General features: G+C 36.3%; 4 protein-coding genes across 8 annotated transcripts; 3 read left to right on the top strand and 1 right to left on the bottom strand.

Moving 5' to 3' along the window:
* LOC104764376 (60S ribosomal protein L29-1-like) lies at window positions 423–1,081 on the top strand. The gene is made up of 3 exons (XM_010487895.2): window positions 423–520; window positions 622–725; window positions 830–1,081. The coding sequence occupies exons 2-3, from the start codon at window positions 624–626 to the stop codon at window positions 911–913; spliced, it is 186 nt and encodes a 61-aa protein (XP_010486197.1). The 5' UTR covers window positions 423–520; window positions 622–623; the 3' UTR covers window positions 914–1,081.
* LOC104764375 (60S ribosomal protein L29-2) lies at window positions 2,032–2,822 on the top strand. Its single transcript, XM_010487894.1, is given in 4 exon segments — window positions 2,032–2,143; window positions 2,248–2,339; window positions 2,341–2,352; window positions 2,471–2,822. Coding segments are annotated over 3 exon segments (186 nt in total). The 5' UTR covers window positions 2,032–2,143; window positions 2,248–2,249; the 3' UTR covers window positions 2,555–2,822.
* Window positions 3,797–11,492, top strand: LOC104764374 (serine/threonine-protein phosphatase 4 regulatory subunit 3-like). Of its 5 annotated transcripts, none has more exons than XM_019241502.1 (25): window positions 3,798–4,094; window positions 4,792–4,872; window positions 4,968–5,067; window positions 5,156–5,240; window positions 5,341–5,390; window positions 5,816–5,895; window positions 6,284–6,343; window positions 6,565–6,664; window positions 6,756–6,833; window positions 7,218–7,285; window positions 7,576–7,644; window positions 7,727–7,804; window positions 7,891–7,986; window positions 8,243–8,313; window positions 8,474–8,551; window positions 8,642–8,735; window positions 8,852–8,953; window positions 9,271–9,467; window positions 9,564–9,678; window positions 9,969–10,100; window positions 10,187–10,294; window positions 10,374–10,483; window positions 10,561–10,600; window positions 10,810–10,892; window positions 10,981–11,492. In XM_019241502.1, the coding sequence occupies exons 1-25, from the start codon at window positions 4,050–4,052 to the stop codon at window positions 11,459–11,461; spliced, it is 2,601 nt and encodes an 866-aa protein (XP_019097047.1). In that variant the 5' UTR covers window positions 3,798–4,049; the 3' UTR covers window positions 11,462–11,492. The 5 variants fall into 5 exon arrangements, with proteins under 5 accessions (XP_019097049.1, XP_019097047.1, XP_010486195.1 ...); XM_019241503.1 differs by having other exon boundaries at window positions 3,799–4,094; window positions 9,274–9,467; XM_010487893.2 differs by lacking the exon at window positions 10,810–10,892 and having other exon boundaries at window positions 9,274–9,467; window positions 10,561–10,683.
* Window positions 11,818–14,357, bottom strand: LOC104764373 (stress response protein nst1-like). Its single transcript, XM_010487890.2, has 7 exons — window positions 14,028–14,357; window positions 13,436–13,756; window positions 12,794–13,334; window positions 12,611–12,711; window positions 12,431–12,520; window positions 12,213–12,340; window positions 11,818–12,122 (listed from the first exon to the last, which is right to left on the bottom strand). Exons 2-7 carry the CDS (start codon window positions 13,718–13,720, stop codon window positions 11,975–11,977), a joined length of 1,293 nt encoding a protein of 430 aa, XP_010486192.1. The 5' UTR covers window positions 13,721–13,756; window positions 14,028–14,357; the 3' UTR covers window positions 11,818–11,974.

Here is a 20,509-nt window from a genome sequence, read left to right as displayed (position 1 = left end):
ATAAGATTGGATCCTCAAAAGTAAGAAACAATATCTTCATAATTCATAAAAAGTAAACGCCATAATTATACACATCTAAACGAAATGGTATAAACATATAATGTATAAATAAAAGTGACGGCAAAGCCCGTATATGCCTAATTAAAACGAAATAATACAAAAGAGAAAACGAAAAAGACCAAAAAAAAAACAAGAAAGTGCCAACTACACCACAACCCACGCGTTGCGTGGGGAAGCACCTAGTTACCAGTAAAACCAAGCTTTTTTTATACACCAGTTCACGTTTCTATAGTCCATGTCTCCATGACTTTTGGGTTAGTTATATGGGCTTTTATGATTAATAACGAGACAGATTTATAGGCCCATATATGATTTATGAGGGCACCTTGGTCATTAACATTTGACTATAAATCCAACCAAATTAGGGTTTTGTTGCAGAGGCCGTATTTGTATCGCTGTAAGCAAACCCTAGACTAGCAGATCTCTCTCTCTCTCTCTCTCTCTCTCTCGCCTCACTAAGGTTAGCTTCTATCTTATATCCTTACGATCTGTGTTTTTATTTTCTGTCAGTTGTTTCGTTTCGTGATTGAATTGAATAGTTGTGCTGTGACCTTGTCTCAGAAATGGCCAAGTCGAAGAATCACACGGCGCATAACCAGTCGGCGAAAGCCCATAAGAATGGAATCAAGAAGCCAAGGAGACACCGTCACACCCCTACCAGAGGAGTAAGTCTCTTATTACTGCATCGTAACTTGAAATGATTTCAGATTCCAGTTTTAGTTTCAGAGTTTGATTTGCGCCCTCTCTTTTGTCTGAAATGTGTTTTTAGATGGACCCTAAGTTCCTGAGGAACCAGAGGTACGCAAGGAAGCACAACATCAAGGGAGGCGAGAATGCTAGCGCTGAGGAATAAGCTTCTTTGTTTTTTTAATATTATCTGTGAGACATTTCTAAGTTTTTATGAATATTGAGACTTTTTCTTAGACAAAGGAACCAATTCACTTTCCCCTTTTGAATATGTTTACGCTATGTTGGTTAAGTTTGTGTACTCTCTCTTATCCTGGCCTTATTTTTGATTTCATCAGTGTTTTCTATTCATCTGCGATTTTATGCCCAATTCTTTAGTTGTTACGTTTGTTCGTATGTTCTGCTTAGTATGTTTGTGAAATCTGGAGTCCTGATGCCGAATTTGATCTACGATCTACATTTGTTGCTACTGTTAGTAGATAGTGAGTTTAATTTGTTTGTGTACTTCGTATGTTCTTCATAAACACCATATGGTTTCATTTTCCCGGTAGAGTTTAAATTTATGCAGTTTTGTTTGTGTAACACCCAGATCATTTTGCCCTTTTGAATATGTTAAGCCTTGTTTGTGTTAGTTTTGCCATTAGAGTGATGACCATCTGCACTTTTTTGTTAGATATATGTCTTTTTTTTACTTCTAGGTGTATTTGTCTTGATGGGTCTTTATCGTTCAGTTAAATGGAGATAGTTAATCTTTATTTATTCGTCTATGAAAAATTGCGTATCAATTTACATTCTCATTATCGAGTCTTGGCGTAAACGTCAACATTTTGGCTAAAATCTTAAATCTTGTTCAAAACGCCTATATAATAAGCTCATGTGGAGGTTTCTATTACTTGTCTCTCTATATTTGTGATAGTCGATGAATTTTATATCAAGGTCAAGCCACATGTTATTAGATATTTGGTATTTCCTTCACAAACGTATCCCGTACACGTTAGAGAATTATCTATCTCAAGGAAATTATCTATCAAAAATGGTTTTTTTCAGCTTAAATCTTCTAGTCCGAAAAGGTGAGTTGGAACAATAATTGTGTTAAAAATAACCACTGATGTGAGTTGAAATCTCTTCAGTTAAAATGTACGCACTGAACTGAAACCAACCTTCAATTCGCAGCATTTGTTACAAACGTTAGGACGTTATCTTATGGTCATTTAGCGATCCCTGTATTTTGGGATAGTTTTATGGGCTTTATACAATTTAAAACAGGCCATATTGTAAGGCCGATATATTATTTATTAGGGCACTTTGGTGAATTTTAAAACCCATCACTAGGGTTTTGTAATCCTTTTCGCGGAAAGCAACTCTGTCTCCTCTCGCTCTCTCACCCTTTGCTCAGGTTAGCTTCTTATATCCGGCCGATCTCTGGAGCTAATAAATTGACTTGTGTTCTCTTTTCTGTTGTTTCGTTCGTTACTGATTAGTATCGTGGGCTTGTGACAGAGATGGCCAAGTCGAAGAATCACACGGCGCACAATCAGTCTGCCAAGGCGCATAAGAACGGAATCAAGAAGCCAAGGAGGCACCGTCACACCCCCCACCAGAGGAGTAAGTCTCCGATTGCATTTTCAGTCTAATTATTGATCCAGATTCTGATTTTAGTTTCTGGGTTTGATTTGCTTCTTCTTTTTGTTTTTGTTTTTTATGTGTGTGTGAAATGTTATAGATGGATCCAAAGTTCCTGAGGAACCAGAGGTATGCGAGGAAGCACAACGTCAAGAGCGGCGAGAATGCTAGCGTTGAAGAATAGATCTTTTGATCGTCTTCTGATTGACATTCAGCGGAGTTTTCTATTACTCCGCTGAATGTGTTTATCTTCCTAAGTACTCTATCCTTAACAATTGTAAGGTTTCCACTATTATTATTAATGAAAACCGGTATCTAAANAAAAAAAAAAAAAAAAAAAAAAAAGATATTTTGAGGTTCTTATGAAATTTATGACTTTTTTCTTCTTAAGACAAAGGAACCAATGTAATATCAGAGATTGTTCATTTCAGATTCTCTTATCTTGCGAGTTACTTGATTTTGTTACAATTATTTCACTTGTTCGTTTATGTTCATGTAGACCTAGAATCTGAAAATTGAACTCGATTTAGGTTTGTCTAGCTATGTGACTTGGAATAGTTTTATTCAGCAATGCCTGTTGTTACATTTTTAGGTTCTGATTTCGCGAAATTTGTGTACTGGTTCTAGTCTTATCATATGAAAATAACCCTTGTTAAAAAGTCTTTGTTTGTCAACTCCCCTGTTGATAATACGTCAAAAGATTAATTCTTAATTTGGTACATTGATTGGAAAATATGTGTAGACGCCAAACCATAGTGTCTCAAATTGGTCAATTTAGCAAATTGTAAGATTAAATAATTTTTTTTTTGTGTGTTTTTTATAATATAAAAACAAATGAATAAAGTAGCGATGATGATGACGAAAGAACCCTTAGTTTAAGGCAAAGCAGCAGCAACACGAAGGATGATGATATAAGTATAACAAAGCTAGTGTGTCCAGGTTTCGATTCCTTTGTCTCGGCCTTTTTTAGTTCGCACTTCGGATAGATCTACCAACAACCTAAAGCCACGTGGTTATTTCTTTGACCACATAAGCCTATGCACCTTCAGAGCTTCCACTAATCTCACGCGGCATAACTATCAAAGCCGCACCTGGCGTTTTCTGATTGGATATAACGTGCTTTTTACACAGACAAAACATCTCAGCTCGTCATTTTTTTCTACGTCACAGGCTGTCATTTTTAAAGAGAGCGACCCAACTCGCGGCAAGGAAGCGCGTGGAGGACGCTGTATGGCTTTTTAGTGAATACAAATGGTTTCTGAGGGTATACATGGAATTTGGTTTCATAACGTATGAAGAAGAATTATATTATTATTTTCTGCTGCTTTAATTTTTTTTTTCTTTTTTTTTGCCTCTTTTCTTTCTTCTCTCTTCTTTCGCGTTTCGAAGGTTGGGGAAAGCTNCAAAAAAAAAAAAAAAAAAAAAAAAAGCTAGAGAGAGAGAGAGAGAGAGAATGTCAATGTTTTTTTTATGCTTCGTATGGTAATTAGGGTTTGTTTTTTTTGTTCTTGGGTTTGATTTCGTCCCCCTGGAGAACTGAATCTCCCGCCTATATCGACGGCGTCTAATTTCATTTCCTTTTTTTTTCTCTCGTTGCTCCAAAACCCTAACTTTACTACCGTCGGTCATTATTCACACTTTCTCGGCTCGATTTGGTGTTGGAGGTCGTTAAATCAGTGATGGGCGCCCCCGAAAAGTCTCAATCTAATACCAATTCGATGCAGGTGTGTTCTCGAGCTCTCTCCCTTTCGTTTACTTTATTTGGCTCACTTGATTCGAGCTGGGCTTGTCTTGATTAGTATAATTTCCTGTAGAGCTTATGTATTTATATTAAAGCACTCATGCGTCGGGGTTGTGTATTTATTGAAGAAAATTAGCAAATTACTGTCGAATTCAGTAAGTGTATCGGTTTGTAGAGCACACAGACTATGAGATTTGTAATTGGTTCCTTAATTCGAGCTGGGGTTGTATCAATTAGTTTAATTTCACTTGCCCTCGTTATGTTAAGGCACTTCCTAATTAGCTGTAATGTTTGTTGAAGAAATTCATCTTTACCCAGCAAATTACTGTCCAATTCAATAGGTATCTTGGTTATGAGATTTTTCATTTGATTTAGAATCTAAGGTTATTTTAATTGCTTTTTGGAGGTATATATTCACCCTGTTAGGTAGTGTAACGTATTTCATTAGTTTCTGGAGGTTCATCCTCTTTAGAACAGTGTAACGTACCTGATAAATTTGGAGTAGCTATCCCGCCTTGTGGTATACTTTACTTCTTGAGATAAAACTGATCTTGATGGTTGATACATCGAAAAAAACATTAGAAAGTCGCCGTTATTTGATAACTTTTGTAAAATTGTGAGGAAGGGTTTGTTTGCTGTGAATTGGGAACAGCCGTCTGACTCTTGTATTCGTTGTTCAGAGAGTGAAGGTCTATCATTTGAATGAAGATGGTAAATGGGACGATCGTGGAACTGGGCATGTAAGCATCGACTATGTGGAGGTCTGTTGTGATTCTAATTGACTTGCTGAATTCCACTTATTATGTAAATTAACTTATAGAATTTCGTAGCTAAATGGAAGTGCTATATGATGCAGCGATCTGAAGAACTTAGTCTATGTGTAATTGATGAGGAAGATAACGAGACGTTACTTGTGCATCCCATCAACCCTGACGATATTTACAGGAAGCAAGAAGGTAGCCTTTTTGTGTCATGGTTAAATTGCTGTAATATCTTTTGGATTTTCTATATTCTTGGATAAGTGGTATTTGTTTCAATTTACAGACACAATAATCTCATGGAGAGATCCAGAACGCTCAACAGAACTGGCTTTAAGCTTTCAAGAGACTGCGGGGTGCTCTTATGTGTGGTGAGTTAAAAAAGTATTTCTTATTCTCTTCTTCTTCTCATCCTCATTTTTTACATATAACAATACTCTTGACTGCAAATTTTGTGTTTGTATTATTCAGGGATCAAATCTGCACTATGCAACGAAATTTGCATTTCAGCTCTTTGAACAGTAAGAATTTTCTTTTGGAGGATTTTATTACTTTAGAATATCCTTGTTAATCGTAATTAGCCTCTTTTATCGAGTATAATTAACATATGCTTATTCTATATTTTCTGTTGCTTATTCTATATTTTCTGTTGTGTTACGTAAGTGGAGTTTGGAGTCTGTGAGTTTTTTTAATTGTAGTAATGCAAGGGCTTTAGCTAGGTTTGTTGATTGTGGGCATTTGGATATCAGAATATTTGATCGTAAAGATTTGTTAGCAACAGGCATGGTGATTAAAGCTTTTCTTACTAACCATAATATTTCCCTCATATCTAATATGCTAAATCTATTCAACTGTATCCTAGTTTGATCCGATGTTTGAATTTCAATTTGACGATAAAAGTTACTTGAGGATTTTACCGATTATGTAATCATCTTTTATTGAACAGGTGAAACATTTCACAGCCTGAATAGTGAGTTGAGGGAGCTTCCTGCTGTAGAACTTACTACTCTTCCCTTAATACTGAAGGTTGTAAGATTCTACTGCCCCTATGCTTTAGTTATATTGTATTTCTTTTAGATTGTTTACCCCTTCTTTACCTGTCTCATGTGTGGTGACAAGTGCAAAATATTTGTGAAGGCATCATCGTAAAATTTCTCCTCGGAAATGTTTTGCGGTGCCTTTTTACTGTCTGAAGAATTGATATTATTATTTGACAAATCTACTTCTATTCATTTGTGACACCCAGAACTAGAATTATTTTTCTCACTGTTAGATATATTCTTTCAAAGTGCAAGAATGTGCTATATCTGTCGAAGTTTCCTTGTTTACTGATAATGTCCATTATTACTCTGAATTTGTTTCCTGGTTTTTATTTTCTCAGAAACTTTGTAATATCTTTCCATCTTCCTTGCAGATTGTTACAGAGAGTGGCATTACGGATCAGATGCGGCTAACTGAACTTATTTTGAAGGATGTAAGTTATGAGCATTATTTTCCTTTCCAGTTCAGTTTAGTGTGATGCTATCTTTATTGATAAATTTTGAGCCCTTTTTTCTTTTACTTTCATCTTTAAGGTAATCAAAGTTTTCTTTCTCACCTCGTAACTTTATATACTGTTATTATTATAGTTTATTATGTCTGAAAGAAGTAGATTCTGGAAACCTCCTTAATCTTACCTTTAATCCCTTGGCGCAGCATGATTTTTTCCGGAATCTGATGGGTGTATTTAAAATATGTGAGGACTTGGAAAATGTTGATGGCCTTCACATGATATTCAACATTGTCAAGGGAATCAGTTAGTATTCTTAAACAGATTATTATCATTTCTTACATCCACTTATCTTAGAATTATCTTGTGACTCATTTCTTATATCTTTTATATGCAGTTTTGCTGAACAGTTCTCAAATCTTGGAGAAAATATTTGGAGATGAACTGATTATGGAGATTATCGGATGCCTTGAATGTAAGATTGATATCTCTGGTCGAATTTAGATGATTTATATATTTTAAAAAATAATGATAGGCATTACCTTCAGAATATAGCGGTTTGATATCTATTGCATAAGCCTTTAGACGTTATTGGATTCTGTTGCGACTCCTATTAGGACTTTCTTGCCCATAAAATGCTGAGGACTCTACTTATGGTTTCATATCCTACGTCGTACATGGACACCAAAAGCTTAGGTTTCTTTGATTATTAGGTGGATAGTATCTTGTTGGATCAAATAGCCATGTTCTTAAGGGTTACCATCAGCGACTTATATAATAGCCAATTTGATGTTTTTCTTATATTCGCTGTCTCCCATTATGAAGCAATAAATGACGCTGCATTGTTGTCCCCATACAGATGACCCCGGTGTTCCTCACTCCCAGCATCACCGGAATTTCTTGAAGGAGCATGTAGTCTTTAAGGAGGTAACTCAAACGTCATTTATGCTATTGATTTAATGTAGTTAAGAGAAAGTTATCATAGACTGTACTTAGGGAATATTAGAGACATTTTCCTTTCACGAGAACAGAAAATACTTGCTAGAAATATTAGAGACGCTTGCTTTTTTTTTTTGGTAAGAAAAAACATGCTCAATTGCTCATTATGGATATTTTGGGATCAACTCCCTTTGGCTTTTAGAAATGAGATCGATATAGAATAACAGGATATTTGGAATTTTTCTGGAATTCTTTATTATACTCCTTTATATTTGCAGGCTATACCAATTAAGGATCCGTTAGTCTTGTCAAAGATACACCAAACGTACAGAATTGGTTACTTGAAGGTTGGATCCCATAATTTTTTTTAAAACCTTTTCGCCCTTTTTCTGTTGTCGTAGGTTTCTCACCTTCTGTCACCTGTTGCAGGATGTTGTTCTGGCTAGAGTACTAGATGATGCTATAGTTGCAAACTTGAATTCAGTAATCCATGCGAACAATGCCATTGTAAGCTGTCCATATAAATGCCAACAAATATGTTATGGAAAGTCATATTCCATATTCTTTCTTTTACTAAAGTGTCTCTTCTTTAGGTTGTTTCATTGCTCAAGGACGATAGCACTTTTATTCAAGAGTTATTTGCAAGGTTTAGGTCACCTACTACGTCTGTGGAATCCAAGAAAAATTTGGTATTGCCCGGCCTTAAGAGGCATATGTTATTTTATTTTTAGCCACATTGGTTTTGTATTCGTTAAGGACAATCATAAAGTTTACTTTAGTTGACTTATTTTGGGAGTAAGAGATTTATTGGGATCCCTTTCTCTATCCCTCGATATTGAGATGATCTACATGTAGCAACAGATGGAAACGATATGTCTCCTTTAGCAAAATATGGCTGTTCTGTTGAGTTAGTCAGACTAATGTGTTTTCATTCTCTTTAAATAGGTATATTTCTTGCATGAATTTTGTAGTTTAAGCAAGAGCCTTCAAGTGGTGCAGCAGTTGCGACTTTTTAGGTATGTACTCACCAGAAACTCAATGTAATCAGTGTTGAACAGTGGTGACTTCAGAACGTATGTAGCAGTTATTAAATTATTGTTACTGCTCTTGCTTTGTTGAGAAAGTCGTCTTTAATGATCTGTTTATCAATTGGCTTACTTTTCAATGGTTTTTCAGGGACCTTATTACTGAAGGAATTTTTCATGTCATAGAAGAAGTCTTGCGGATTCCCGACAAAAAACTTGTGTTGACTGGGTATACAATTTTTACTGACTAATTAGACATGAGAACTCTTCGTGGTCACTCTCTAGTTTCTTATTCCTTTAAGAATTGTTGTGGATGCAGGACAGATATCCTGATTCTTTTCTTGAATCAAGACCCCAACCTTTTACGTTCATATGTTGTTCGGACAGAAGGAAACCCCCTCCTCGGTCTCCTGGTAATTTTCTGTAATATTTAATAGCCTTTGGATTGTTTCTTCAGTTGCAAGGATCTTACCTGTTTTCTTTCTTTATAAAACTGGAATAATAATTGGCTCCCTTGTTTGGGTAATAGGTCAAGGGAATGATGGAAGACTTTGGTGATAGGATGCATTGCCAATTTCTAGAAATTATCCGAACCTTACTGGATGCAAATGCATTGTCTGGCGGAGCTCAGGTGCATATTAATTCTCCCGCTGTTTTTGGTGTGTACAGTTTTTGAAATCGTTCATTGTTGAGCTTCCTAAGAAAATTTTCTAAGATTTTTACTAACTTCCCACTTAAACTGGTTTTTTTTTGCATGTCTGTGAATAAGCAGAGAACACTATATTCAAGTGTATTATTTTATAATGGTGGTGTTACTTATACTTTGTATTTGATGTTCATCAATATATCAGCTAGAGTGTTTAAGGCCATGCTATGTTGTGTTACCTTATCCATTTTTCTCCGTCAATCTGGTAGATTGAATTCCTGATTTCTATTGCATTTTTTTAGCAGAGAGCGAATATCATGGATATTTTTTACGAAAAGCATCTACCTGAGTTAGTGGATGTCGTTTCTGCCTCGTGTCCTGAGAAGTCGGGCAACACATCTGAAGGTGCATCCAGACGGATTTTCACAAAGCCTGAAGTCCTATTGAACATATGTGAATTGCTGTGCTTTTGTATCATGCAAGATGCATCCAGAACAAAGTAATTCATTATGATCCTTATTTTAATGATTCTATATTCCCTTGTCATGGTGCCATTCATTTTTATATCTGCTGTGCAATTTCTTCATGTCTACAGATGCAGTTTTCTCCAAAATAATGTGACTGAAAAGGTTTTGCATCTCACACGGAGAAAGGAAAAATACCTAGTGGTTGCTGCTATACGATTTGTCCGTACTCTCCTATCTGTCCATGTGAGTAGATTGTTTGAACCTGAGACAACATATATTGGTACCCGAATTATTTCCTGAATGCTTCCTGTAGCTGTTTGTGGAAGCATATTGGTATAGCTAATTATGCTTTTGTTGAAATAGTTAGATAAACTTATCCTACTTGCAAGTGATAGGTATCCTGGAGTAGGCTTTGTGTAATTGATTAATCAGCTTGTGACAAATAACCTTTGATTCTTTGCATGACTACAAAATAGCTCATCATGAATTTTTTTGAAATGCTCTGTAATTACTGAAATATATTTCTATTTCAGGATGATTATGTCCAGAACTATGTTGTTAAAAACAACATGCTGAAACCGATCATAGATGTCTTCATTGCCAATGGAAACCGGTACAATCTGCTGAACTCTGCAGTCTTGGATCTGCTTGAGCATATACGCAAGGTTTTTTTTTTCTATCTTTCTCCCCTTTTACCTATCTTGTAGTCTGCTAATTGTATTTAATTTCATTGACTTTTGTGTGTGTGTAGGGAAATGCAACTCTGTTGCTCAAATACATAGTCGATACATTCTGGGATCAGTTGGCCCCATTTCAGTCCTTGACCTCCATTCAGGCTTTCAAGGTCAAGTATGAACAGGTACCGCTTCTTGGTCTTTATTTATACGTAATACTTGGGAAACATTTTTCTGTATCGTTTTGTAACAATACGTCCTCAGTGTTTAGAAAGTGCCGGACCAAAAAGCACTGCTGATGCGGTTGATCCAAGAAGACGAGTTGACGAGCGTGCGTTGGATAAAGAAGAGGAAGATTATTTCAATGAAGACAGGTTTGCCCCTCATTGTTAAAACAATGACTATTTATTGATTCCTCTTCACCTTTAGTCACACATTTTAATATTGACAGTGATGAAGAAGATATAGCCTCTGCTTCTAATACACAGAAGGAAAAACCTGCTTCTAATACAGAGAAAGAACAACCTAAGCCTCACCTTTCCAATGGAGTGGCTGCAAGCCCTACTTCGTCAAGGTATAGTTCCACAAAGGAGATTCATGAAACCTTTATATTTATGCAACATCTATTGTTTAATTGCCTGCTGTTGCTATTAATGCTACAGTCCAAGGTCGGNCAGCCTCTGCTTCTAATACACAGAAGGAAAAACCTGCTTCTAATACAGAGAAAGAACAACCTAAGCCTCACCTTTCCAATGGAGTGGCTGCAAGCCCTACTTCGTCAAGGTATAGTTCCACAAAGGAGATTCATGAAACCTTTATATTTATGCAACATCTATTGTTTAATTGCCTGCTGTTGCTATAAATGCTACAGTCCAAGGTCGGGAGGCTTGGTCGATTATGAGGACGATGAAGATGATGAAGACTATAAACCTCCTCCACGGAAACAGCCAGAAGTCTCTGAGGATGAGGAAGGCGAGCTTCTTAGGCTGAAACGCAAATCCGCTTGTGTAGAAAGAGAACAAGAGCCGTCCAAGAAACCGCGGCTGGGTAAAAGTTCAAAAAGGGAAAATGTATTTGCTGTGCTATGTTCGACGCTGAGCCATGCAGTTCTTACGGGTAAGAAAAGTTCAGGCAGCACTGGATCTGCAGCCCGGTCCATAGTAGCTAAGGGAGCTGAGGATTCGAGAAGTAGTGAAGAGAATAATAGCAGCAGTTCAGATGATGAAAATCAGAAGGATGATGGAGTTTCTAGTTCAGAACACGGAACATCAGACAACAGGAAGCTAAATGGGGAAGAATCTCTTGTAGTAGCTTCAAAATCATCACCTGAAATGGCTGTAAATGGATCCTGAGAATTAAACACTCTGGACTCTATAGTTCAGGCTGGGGNTCCACGTTGTGGCCGTGGAGACCTGGGCTCGAATCCCAGCAGCCACACATTTTTCCTATTTTTCTTTTTTTAATTTTTTTTTTCCAGTATGAAACTTCATTTATATCCATTTCGATTTTTACTGTAAACCTAACTAAGTGAAATACAATTCTGGATGAAAAGAAACTGTTTTTCTAACACAACTTATATCGACTTTGAGTTTTTAATTGTCTTTTTACATTTTTAATTTTACCAAGACTTTGTTCAATAAGTATATTAGAACTTAGAAGAAAAAAAAATGAATACCAAGACTTTGTTCAATAAGTATATTAGAACTTAGAAGAAATTAAAGGTCACTTCGATTTTTATGGGCTCAGCAACCAAAAATTTCCCTCGACGAAGAGTTGAGCAAAGGAGGCGAAAAAGTTTGGTTCATGTTAAGAAACAATTACTACCTGTTATATATATAACTTCTAACAAAAACATGTTCAGCAAATTAGCAATGAATCAGTGGTTGTTCTATCTTCTCTTGAATGGCCTTGTAACATCCGAGACTGCATAATGGTAGCTTCGTCTTTGAATCCCTGTACTTGTACTCTTTCTCGCAATTTGGTCCCACACATTTCTCACGCGGAGGAGGATAACTGAAGACGGATCCATCAAAACTCTTAGTTAATAATACCTCACAACGCTACATATATGATGTATATATCCTCCTTAAATGTTTTGCTTACCTGTACGTGATCGGCTTGAAGATATCCGGAAGACCAATGTCTTCAGAAAATGTCATTGTTGTTCCACTTGGACCAATAACCAATCTGATAGTGTTTGATGCAAGTGTGTTTGATCTTGCAGCTTTCTCCTGTGAAGAGGAAAAAATAAAGTCAGAACAGACATAGATACAGAGAGCGAGAGAGTTTATATAAGATGTGTCATTTGCAATAGGAAGAACCTGAGCTCGTTCTTCCTGTTGTTTTTTCATCTTCTCCTCTTTTTTCTTTCTCCCAGAATCTTGCCCCAGTATTTTCCTGATAGCTTCAGCCTGGTGAAGAGACAACGAAGAGGCAGTTAGACTGTAGTTCAGCTTGTTTTGGCATTATAAAGTAACCGGATAAAATGTATTTAACTTTACCTCGGCTTCTTGGGCAGCCTTCTCGGACTGCATTCGCCGTCTCTGTGCAGCTTCGGCCTTCTTGGACTGTTGCTCCACCTCAGAAAGCTTCTGTTTTTGTCCTGGAATTGTTCACGGTCTACAGATTTCAGTATTTACAGCAACCGATTTGTTCTAAGAAAAGGTAAAAAATGAGCAACTCACTTTTAGATGAGGGACAAGGTGATCCATCAGGGAATTCAAGAGGTCCCGACCCGATGACAGAATATGGATCTTTTCCTGATTGGAGAGCCCGAGTACGTATTGTTGTAGGAATTTGTCTACTTGCTCCTGCCGGAAGCGAGTCAACCATTCCCATTCTTGGCTTTTTCCTTCCGGATACAGCAAGTTTGTCAGATGAGAATTGTTCTGTGTCTTCCATGCCATGACCATTATTGCTGTGTAGCCTTCTGCCTCCTTCAATCTCTTTACCTTCATGAGGGTCCCTAACCCTTTTAGACTTTAACTTCTCGAGGTATCTGATTTCCTCATCTCCATCATCATCACTGTCTGGTTCTGGATCCAAAACGCGTATCTTAAGACCACGCTTGCTCTTCTCGGACATGGATGCACCACCATTCACAGTCTCAGACGTATATCCTCTAGATTGATGATGAATCTCCTTTAAAAAAAGTGTTTTCTGACCATGTCTGCGCTCTGGTACATTGCCATTAACCTTATTCTGTAATGGCTTTTGTCGGTCATCCTGCATTACTCATGGATATCAGAAAGAAAACAAGTTTCACAACAACTAAATGCATGATGAAGAACAAAATCAAAACCAAAGTATCGGTTACAAACACCCACCTCAGAGTTGGTTTGGATCGTTCGTGTTACACCACCAAGCTTAAGCTTCAGTTTTAGTGGGTTCTCACTCACAACAGAACCACAGAGACTAGTGGCGTTCCTAAAACTTGAGTTAGCTTGTTTAGTAAGAGCAGTGTCTGACTGTGTTGAAGGAGGCAAAAAGGTGAAACTATGCAAGCACCCTTTGATATAGCGTGGTCGACGAGGCAAAGAGCTTCTCCTTCTCCTGCCGGAGAAACCAGCTAAAGTAGTAGAAGCAGAAACTTGAGAGCCCTCCATAATCATCAAATATTTTCAGGACAAACCATACACAAGAATTAACTGCAGTATAGAATACAAAGAACACCAGTTAAATAATAATAATACACAAAACTACATAACATCTGCAAGAGAAAAGCTTCAAAATTGAAACTACAGAAATATATATATATGCTTTCTCAAATTTGAAATTAGACAAAATCATTCTCAAATTGACACAAAAACAGTGAAACCAGAGAAGCCAAAACCACCACTAAGCGTCTTCTCAGAAATCAAACAAGTCAAGTAGAGTGATATCAACAACAAGACGAGAAACGATAAATACAGTAAACACCTTCTTCTCAATTAAGTGAATTCGTTAAGAAAATCCCCAAAATTCAAACGAGAATCTCACACAGACACCAATAAATATCGAGGGAAAGAAGCAGTCGGCGGGAAAAAGAGAAGAAAGAGACACGGGAAGACGAAGGAGAGAAAAACCCTAGCATTAGTATTAGATAATGGAGTCCCTTGAGAAGAAGAGGAAGAAGAAGAAGTGGGATTGGCTTTAACTGAAGGGTAAATGTGGAAGAGATGTCCCCAAATCTTTATCTCCTCCATTTTTTCTGATTTTCTCTCCTCTCTTTTTTTTTTTTTTCCTTTTTTTTCTTTTTCCTTTTTTTCTTTTTTTTTCATGCCGTCCCGTTTAAATAACGCCGCCGGCGAAACGCTCATCCTTTCTTTGTCGGAGTTAATGAGTGAAGACGAGACGACGATCGACTATTCTGCTTTTGGGTTGGGCCTTTAATATTCAGGCCCAATCTTTTCTAAACCAATCCACTTCTATGCATTATCAGCCTTCGGCTATGGCAAATTAATTTATTGTTCAGTTTCTTCTACTTTTTAGTCTTTTCTAGTTTCAGCCTGTACCGAACCCTACCTAGTAACAAGGAAAAATATAATGTAGCTAACAAACAATATATTATTGTTGGATTCACATATTAAAAATACGATCTTTGGACTAAAAATTCCATATATTATATATTTATATATGCCAAAAGGTAAAAAAAGAAGAGAAATATTGACTCGTCCTTCACTACATCTCCATTCTCTCCCTCCGTCAATCTCACAATGATGATTATCGCCAAAGATATAAATATACTGACATTTATTCTCTGGCTTGATGCAGGGAATGTTCTGTCCACTTTGATCTCCCTCTCACATATGTAATAATCCTTTTTCTTCTTTCTCTTGTTTTTCCCCCTTTTTCACATTCGTGTTGTCATGTATGTATGTTTGTGTTTATATATATGTACTTTATTATACTTTTTGAATTATTGGTTTCTCTACAGTTTGTCACCAACATAATCTCTACATTATTGGCGAGGGTTAATTTATAATGCGTGTTATCTGTCGTCTTTTAGTACGTGGTTCCTAGCTAGGATCATGATTTCCGATTTATATATAAGTATAATTGTTTTCAGATTTAGATAAGCATTTATCGATCGTAGTCAAGAGTGATCTTAGGCATTTTCATATATATATATATATATATATCTACAGGCCAAAGTTTATACATATATACCAGAAGAAATCAGTGAAGGGATATCAACTCGATCATCCGTTAATGATGCTGATTAAATGTGGTTTGTGGGTTTTGTATGGTCTCCCTTTTGTTCACAAGGACACTATTCTCGTCTCCAATAGTAATGGTGTCGCCGGGCAGCCATTGAGAACAAAATTGAAAGAAACGAAAAAAATGAAAAGCAAGAGGAGGATGAAAGAAGAAGGAAGGAGAAATCAAAAGCTATCTAGCTCTGATACTATGAAAGATAATCTGTTCCGTTTTAGCTATTCATTGATTTACAAAGGCTTTAAATAGCGGAGGATGTTACAGAGTTGTTCCACATATTGTGGGATCGTATAAAATATATTTACGAGATTATATAAGTAGTTGTAACAAGAGTCTCCTATATTCTATCAAAAAATATTAATGTTCCAGTAACTAATCCATATCACAAACAAAATAATGAAACTTTTTGTAGAAAAATCCATGTCAATATATAAACCATGCATGTCTTGCATATATAGATTATATGTGCTTATTGCATTTCAAACCTTGTCAGAATACAAGTCATGTTCATACTTCCCTGAGATTCGAAATGTACTTATAGGCACACTTTAAATTTCTCTTATACCCTTAACATGTCGTCTCACAATTTATGTATCCTAGGACAATGTCTACAACCCTAACGTCTGACGATGGTTGCAACCGTTCCCATCCCAGAGTGGGTTCCCGTTAGGGTTTTCTATATATTCCTATGAGGTTTGTCTCTTAATATGTTGCTAATCAAGATGGAAGATACGAAACCCTATGATGAGGTCACAACAATTGGCCGTGCAATATATTATGTTTTGGGAGTGTCTTCTCCAGTTGGTCTTGCCTACTCCAATATATATTGGTGCTATTTGGCCGTCCAAGAGAAAGATCGTTCATTGAGATCTCAAAATCCAAATACGTAGCACTGTAAGAGAAATTTTATAAATTTTATAAATTTTGTAAAAGTTGACATGGAATATATACAAAATTTCTCTTATAACCTTAACATGTCGTCTTACAATTTATGTATCCTAGGACAATGTCTACAACCCTAACGTCTCGGGCTCCATCCAGCGAAATATGACATATGACATGGCTATATAGATTCCTTAGATGGTCATAATTATATCACTTTTTTAAGTTGTGGCCTCTTAACTTTTTCCCTATATTATATGGCATGTATATATTTGTAAAATACAAACACGTTTGAAAATATGGAGTGTTGGTAGATTAAAAAGTAATTTTTAAAAAATTTTGTCAACAAAATAGCGAAAATGTTTGGGTTAATTATAGGGACATCACAAATTAACCCACTCCTTCACAAAATAATAAAAATTTCTGAGCTTTATTAATATCCTTTTTTGGTAGAAAGAGATTCAGTAATATCTGCATACATCACTGAAAAAAATAGCGACATCGTTTTATGAAAGTCAACAACGTTCGATGGAGATAGAAACGTTCGATGGTAACAGCATTAAATCTTTGGGAAATCGCTGCCATAATATTCGCTGAAAGCTCAAACCAGTCTATAGGTGCTTCCTCTACAATCTACTCCTCCATCGTCTACCATTACCGCAACTTCTTCTACTCCTGCAGGCTCTCGAAGTATGATATTCGAAGAGCCACAATATTCGAAGGAATCGTATAACAATCCATCACTGTGTTGTCCACCATTAGTGCTTCTGCTGCTACTCCATTTATGCGGGTGTCCTGCATCCATTTCTTAATAGTAATATAAACCCTTACATATAATAAAGTAGTATGATCCAAACACCAAACTTCAAACACTAACGCATAGTTGGCGTATGCAGAAAGATGCATGGACTATTAATTGGAAAGCGCAAAACAACGTTTCAACACCACTGTTTATCTGTTCCACGAACACACAGAAAAAAAAATTAATAGAATCAACGTTATAAATAATGGAAATTAATTTAATACATTAAGTTTTCAAGCGAAAAATAAAAAAAGACTTACAAAGACGTAGATATCAATTTTGTAGATCAAAGAATATGCACTCCAAATTCCAGCGTTAACGAAACTAACTAACGACAGCCAAAATGGCATGTACGTAAAGTTCTTATTCTTCAACATTTTGTTCAATTGTTTATTGCACCAGCATAAAAATTAAAACTAATTAATCAAAACCAGAGTAATATAATAAATAGTTTAATAATCCATATCACAAGAAAGAGAGAGCTTTACCTGGGACAAGTGAAGATAGAGCCAAATGTTGAAAACGTCGCAAACAACACCCACGAAAATATGCTTGTAAGGTGAACTCCAAAATGCCAAAATAGTCATCGAATAGACAGTTGACACGAATGCAATAACAAAAATAAGAGATATCAAATCATGACCCTTCTGCACATCAAGATAGCCGTATCCTCAAAATCAATATACAATATTTAGACATATATATATAAGCATTATAAAAAAAAAGATGGAGGGACAGCTACGTACACGTGATTCGTCGTTACAATTGATCCAAAAGACAACGACATAGATAACTTCGATAACGAAACCGACGCCATTACTAGTGGAGACGAGAATACTATTACTGTCATTGTGAACAAAAGGGATACCATACAAAACCCACAAACTACATTTAGCCAGCATCAGCAACTGACGATTAACTTTATATCCCTCCACTGATTTCTTCTTGTATATTTGTATAAACCTTGGCCTGTACGTAGTACATATAGGAAAATTGCTTTTAACTCTTACACACATATATACATACACAAACCGTTGTGTAAAAAAAAAAAGAACAAGATAAAGAACTACGTATATGAGAGGGAGACCACAGTGGACAAAACATTTCCTGCATCAAGCCAGAGAAAAACTGTTAGTAAAATATGTATATAGCTAATAGCTATATTAAAATTGTGCTAATTAAATCAGTTACTCGCTCTCTTTATTTATATTTACATATATATATATATATATACACCCATAGACATAGGTAAAACGAACCGACCGACATAAATTAGGATAAGCATCTCGACCATAACGACGATTTAGTTCCATGATCACTACAACAACTACACTGATGCATGGAACCAGTACCAAATTACACTACACACGTGACACGGCTATAGATATGCGCACAAAGATAAACAACATATCGATTGCACGTAAAAGAGGGAGGGAGGGAGGGAGAGTGGACGCAGATCGTACCAATAACTCCGATGATTATACGAATATCTTTTGCATTAACCATTGCGAAAATAGATGAAGCAGACGAAGTGTAATAGAGAGGCTAATTCAACAATGTGTTTTTTTTTTCCTTTTGCGTGTGTGTGTATATGAGGGAAAAAAAGAGATTTAGTCAAGGAGTCAATATCTTTTTGGATTAATTTTCCGTGGCATATTTGTAAATCCTTTTTTTTTTGTTACCATATTTTGCTCACCGGTCACCACCACTCCTTATAAATAGATTAGAGTAGGTATAGTTATACAGGTCCTGCGTGATGTGTGGGGATGCAAAAATCAACAAATTGTTATTAAAATAAAAATTAGATATACTAGAATCTTTTTTTATTTGGTTTCCTTTTTTTTAATCTGAGCAAGGCCGGTAGAATCAGATTATCTAAACCAATCCACTTGCTAAATGTAGTTTGTGGGTTTTCTTCTAAGTTCTAATATACTTATTGAACAAAGTCTTGGTAAAATTAAAAATGTAAAAAGACAATTAAAAACTCAAAGTTGATACAAGTTGTGTTAGAAAAACAGTTTCTTTTCATCCAGAATTGTATTTCACTTAGTTAGGTTTACAGTAAAAATCGAAATGGATATAAATGAAGTTTAAAAAAAATTAAAAAAAAAATAAAAAAAGGAAAAATGTGTGGCTGTACAGCCACATTTGTTGACTAGTGTAGAATTATAAATTAGATAACCATCCAAAATATGTTATCTAATTTCAGAATTATTTGGTCGTTTTCTTTGAGCTTTGCATATGTAGAGAGGAAGAAACGAAACCGGTAGCTCGGAATGAAGAGAAATTGCCAACTTGGTGGACTTCTTGGAGCCACCAAGAATCGAGTGTTGTATCCTCTCTTACAATACCCCTACAGCTTTACCCATGGAGAAAGCAGACTATACAAATTTATTGGTACTCGCGTTCTTGATTAGCCTTCTCTTTAGTTGTTAAAGACTATACAATTTGGTATAAGGACTTGAATTATGTCAAGCATGTTGGAAGTGAATGACTTTTTAAGTATGGTAGTTGTGTGGGATTTATTTCATATTAAGAACTTGTAGCCTAAAGAACCTCTTCATGATATAAAACAAAATCCAAAAACTGAATACAAAAATATCAAAATCTTATATCTCATGTGTAACATCTAACTGTTAAAAAAAGAAAACTATAACACACTTTGCCTGATCTACCACCTAACACACAGCGACGAGAGACAAACTTCCAGAAAAACCAAAGAGATTTAAAGAAGGAAACCATTAGGAACTTTGAATTAAGAAGAGTTAGTTGCTGATAGACCATGTCTTATACAATAGGCAATTGACCAGACCAGAGACTGCTAAGTTTTTTCAAAGATGAATTTTTAAAAAAAAACGGCTGCAAACACTAAGGACGAAGAACCTGTTACCTCTCAAATGGCGTTCACTATACATTTCTTCCTCCGGTGGTTGCCCGAAGCTTTCTTTTACGGTTCTCATGTCTCCTTCTCAGTCTTAACTCTGGAGGTTTTATTTGCACCCACGAGAGTGCCTTCCATGTCTATAGGTGCTTCCTCTACAATTAGCACATCTGCTACTCCTCCATCGTCTACCATTACCGCAACTTCTTCTACTCCTGCAGGCTCTCGAAGTATGATATTCGAAGAGCCACAATATTCGAAGGAATCGTATAACAATCCATCACTGTGTTGTCCACCATTAGTGCTTCTGCTGCTACTCCTCCATCGTTTACCATTGCCTCTGCTGCTACTCCTTCATCGTTTACCACTGCCTCTTCTGCTGCTCCATCGTTTACCATTGCCTCTGCTGCTACTCCTCCATCGTTTACCATTGCCACTTCTGCTGCTCCTCCATCGTTTATCATTGCCTCTGCTGCTACTCCTCCATCGTTTACCATTGCCTCTGCTGCTACTACTCCATCGTTTACCATTGCCTCTTCAGTTATCTCAGCAACAGCATTTTGGGGGACAGGTCTGAGCGGTATTTCAGTCATTTTGAAAAGACTGAGGACAAAAATTATCAAATAAAACCCAAACCAA

The sequence above is a fragment of the Camelina sativa genome, chromosome 19, assembly GCF_000633955.1.
Source record: "Camelina sativa cultivar DH55 chromosome 19, Cs, whole genome shotgun sequence".
Lineage (NCBI taxonomy): Eukaryota > Viridiplantae > Streptophyta > Magnoliopsida > Brassicales > Brassicaceae > Camelina > Camelina sativa.
This window is presented reverse-complemented; position numbering and strand designations above follow the sequence as displayed.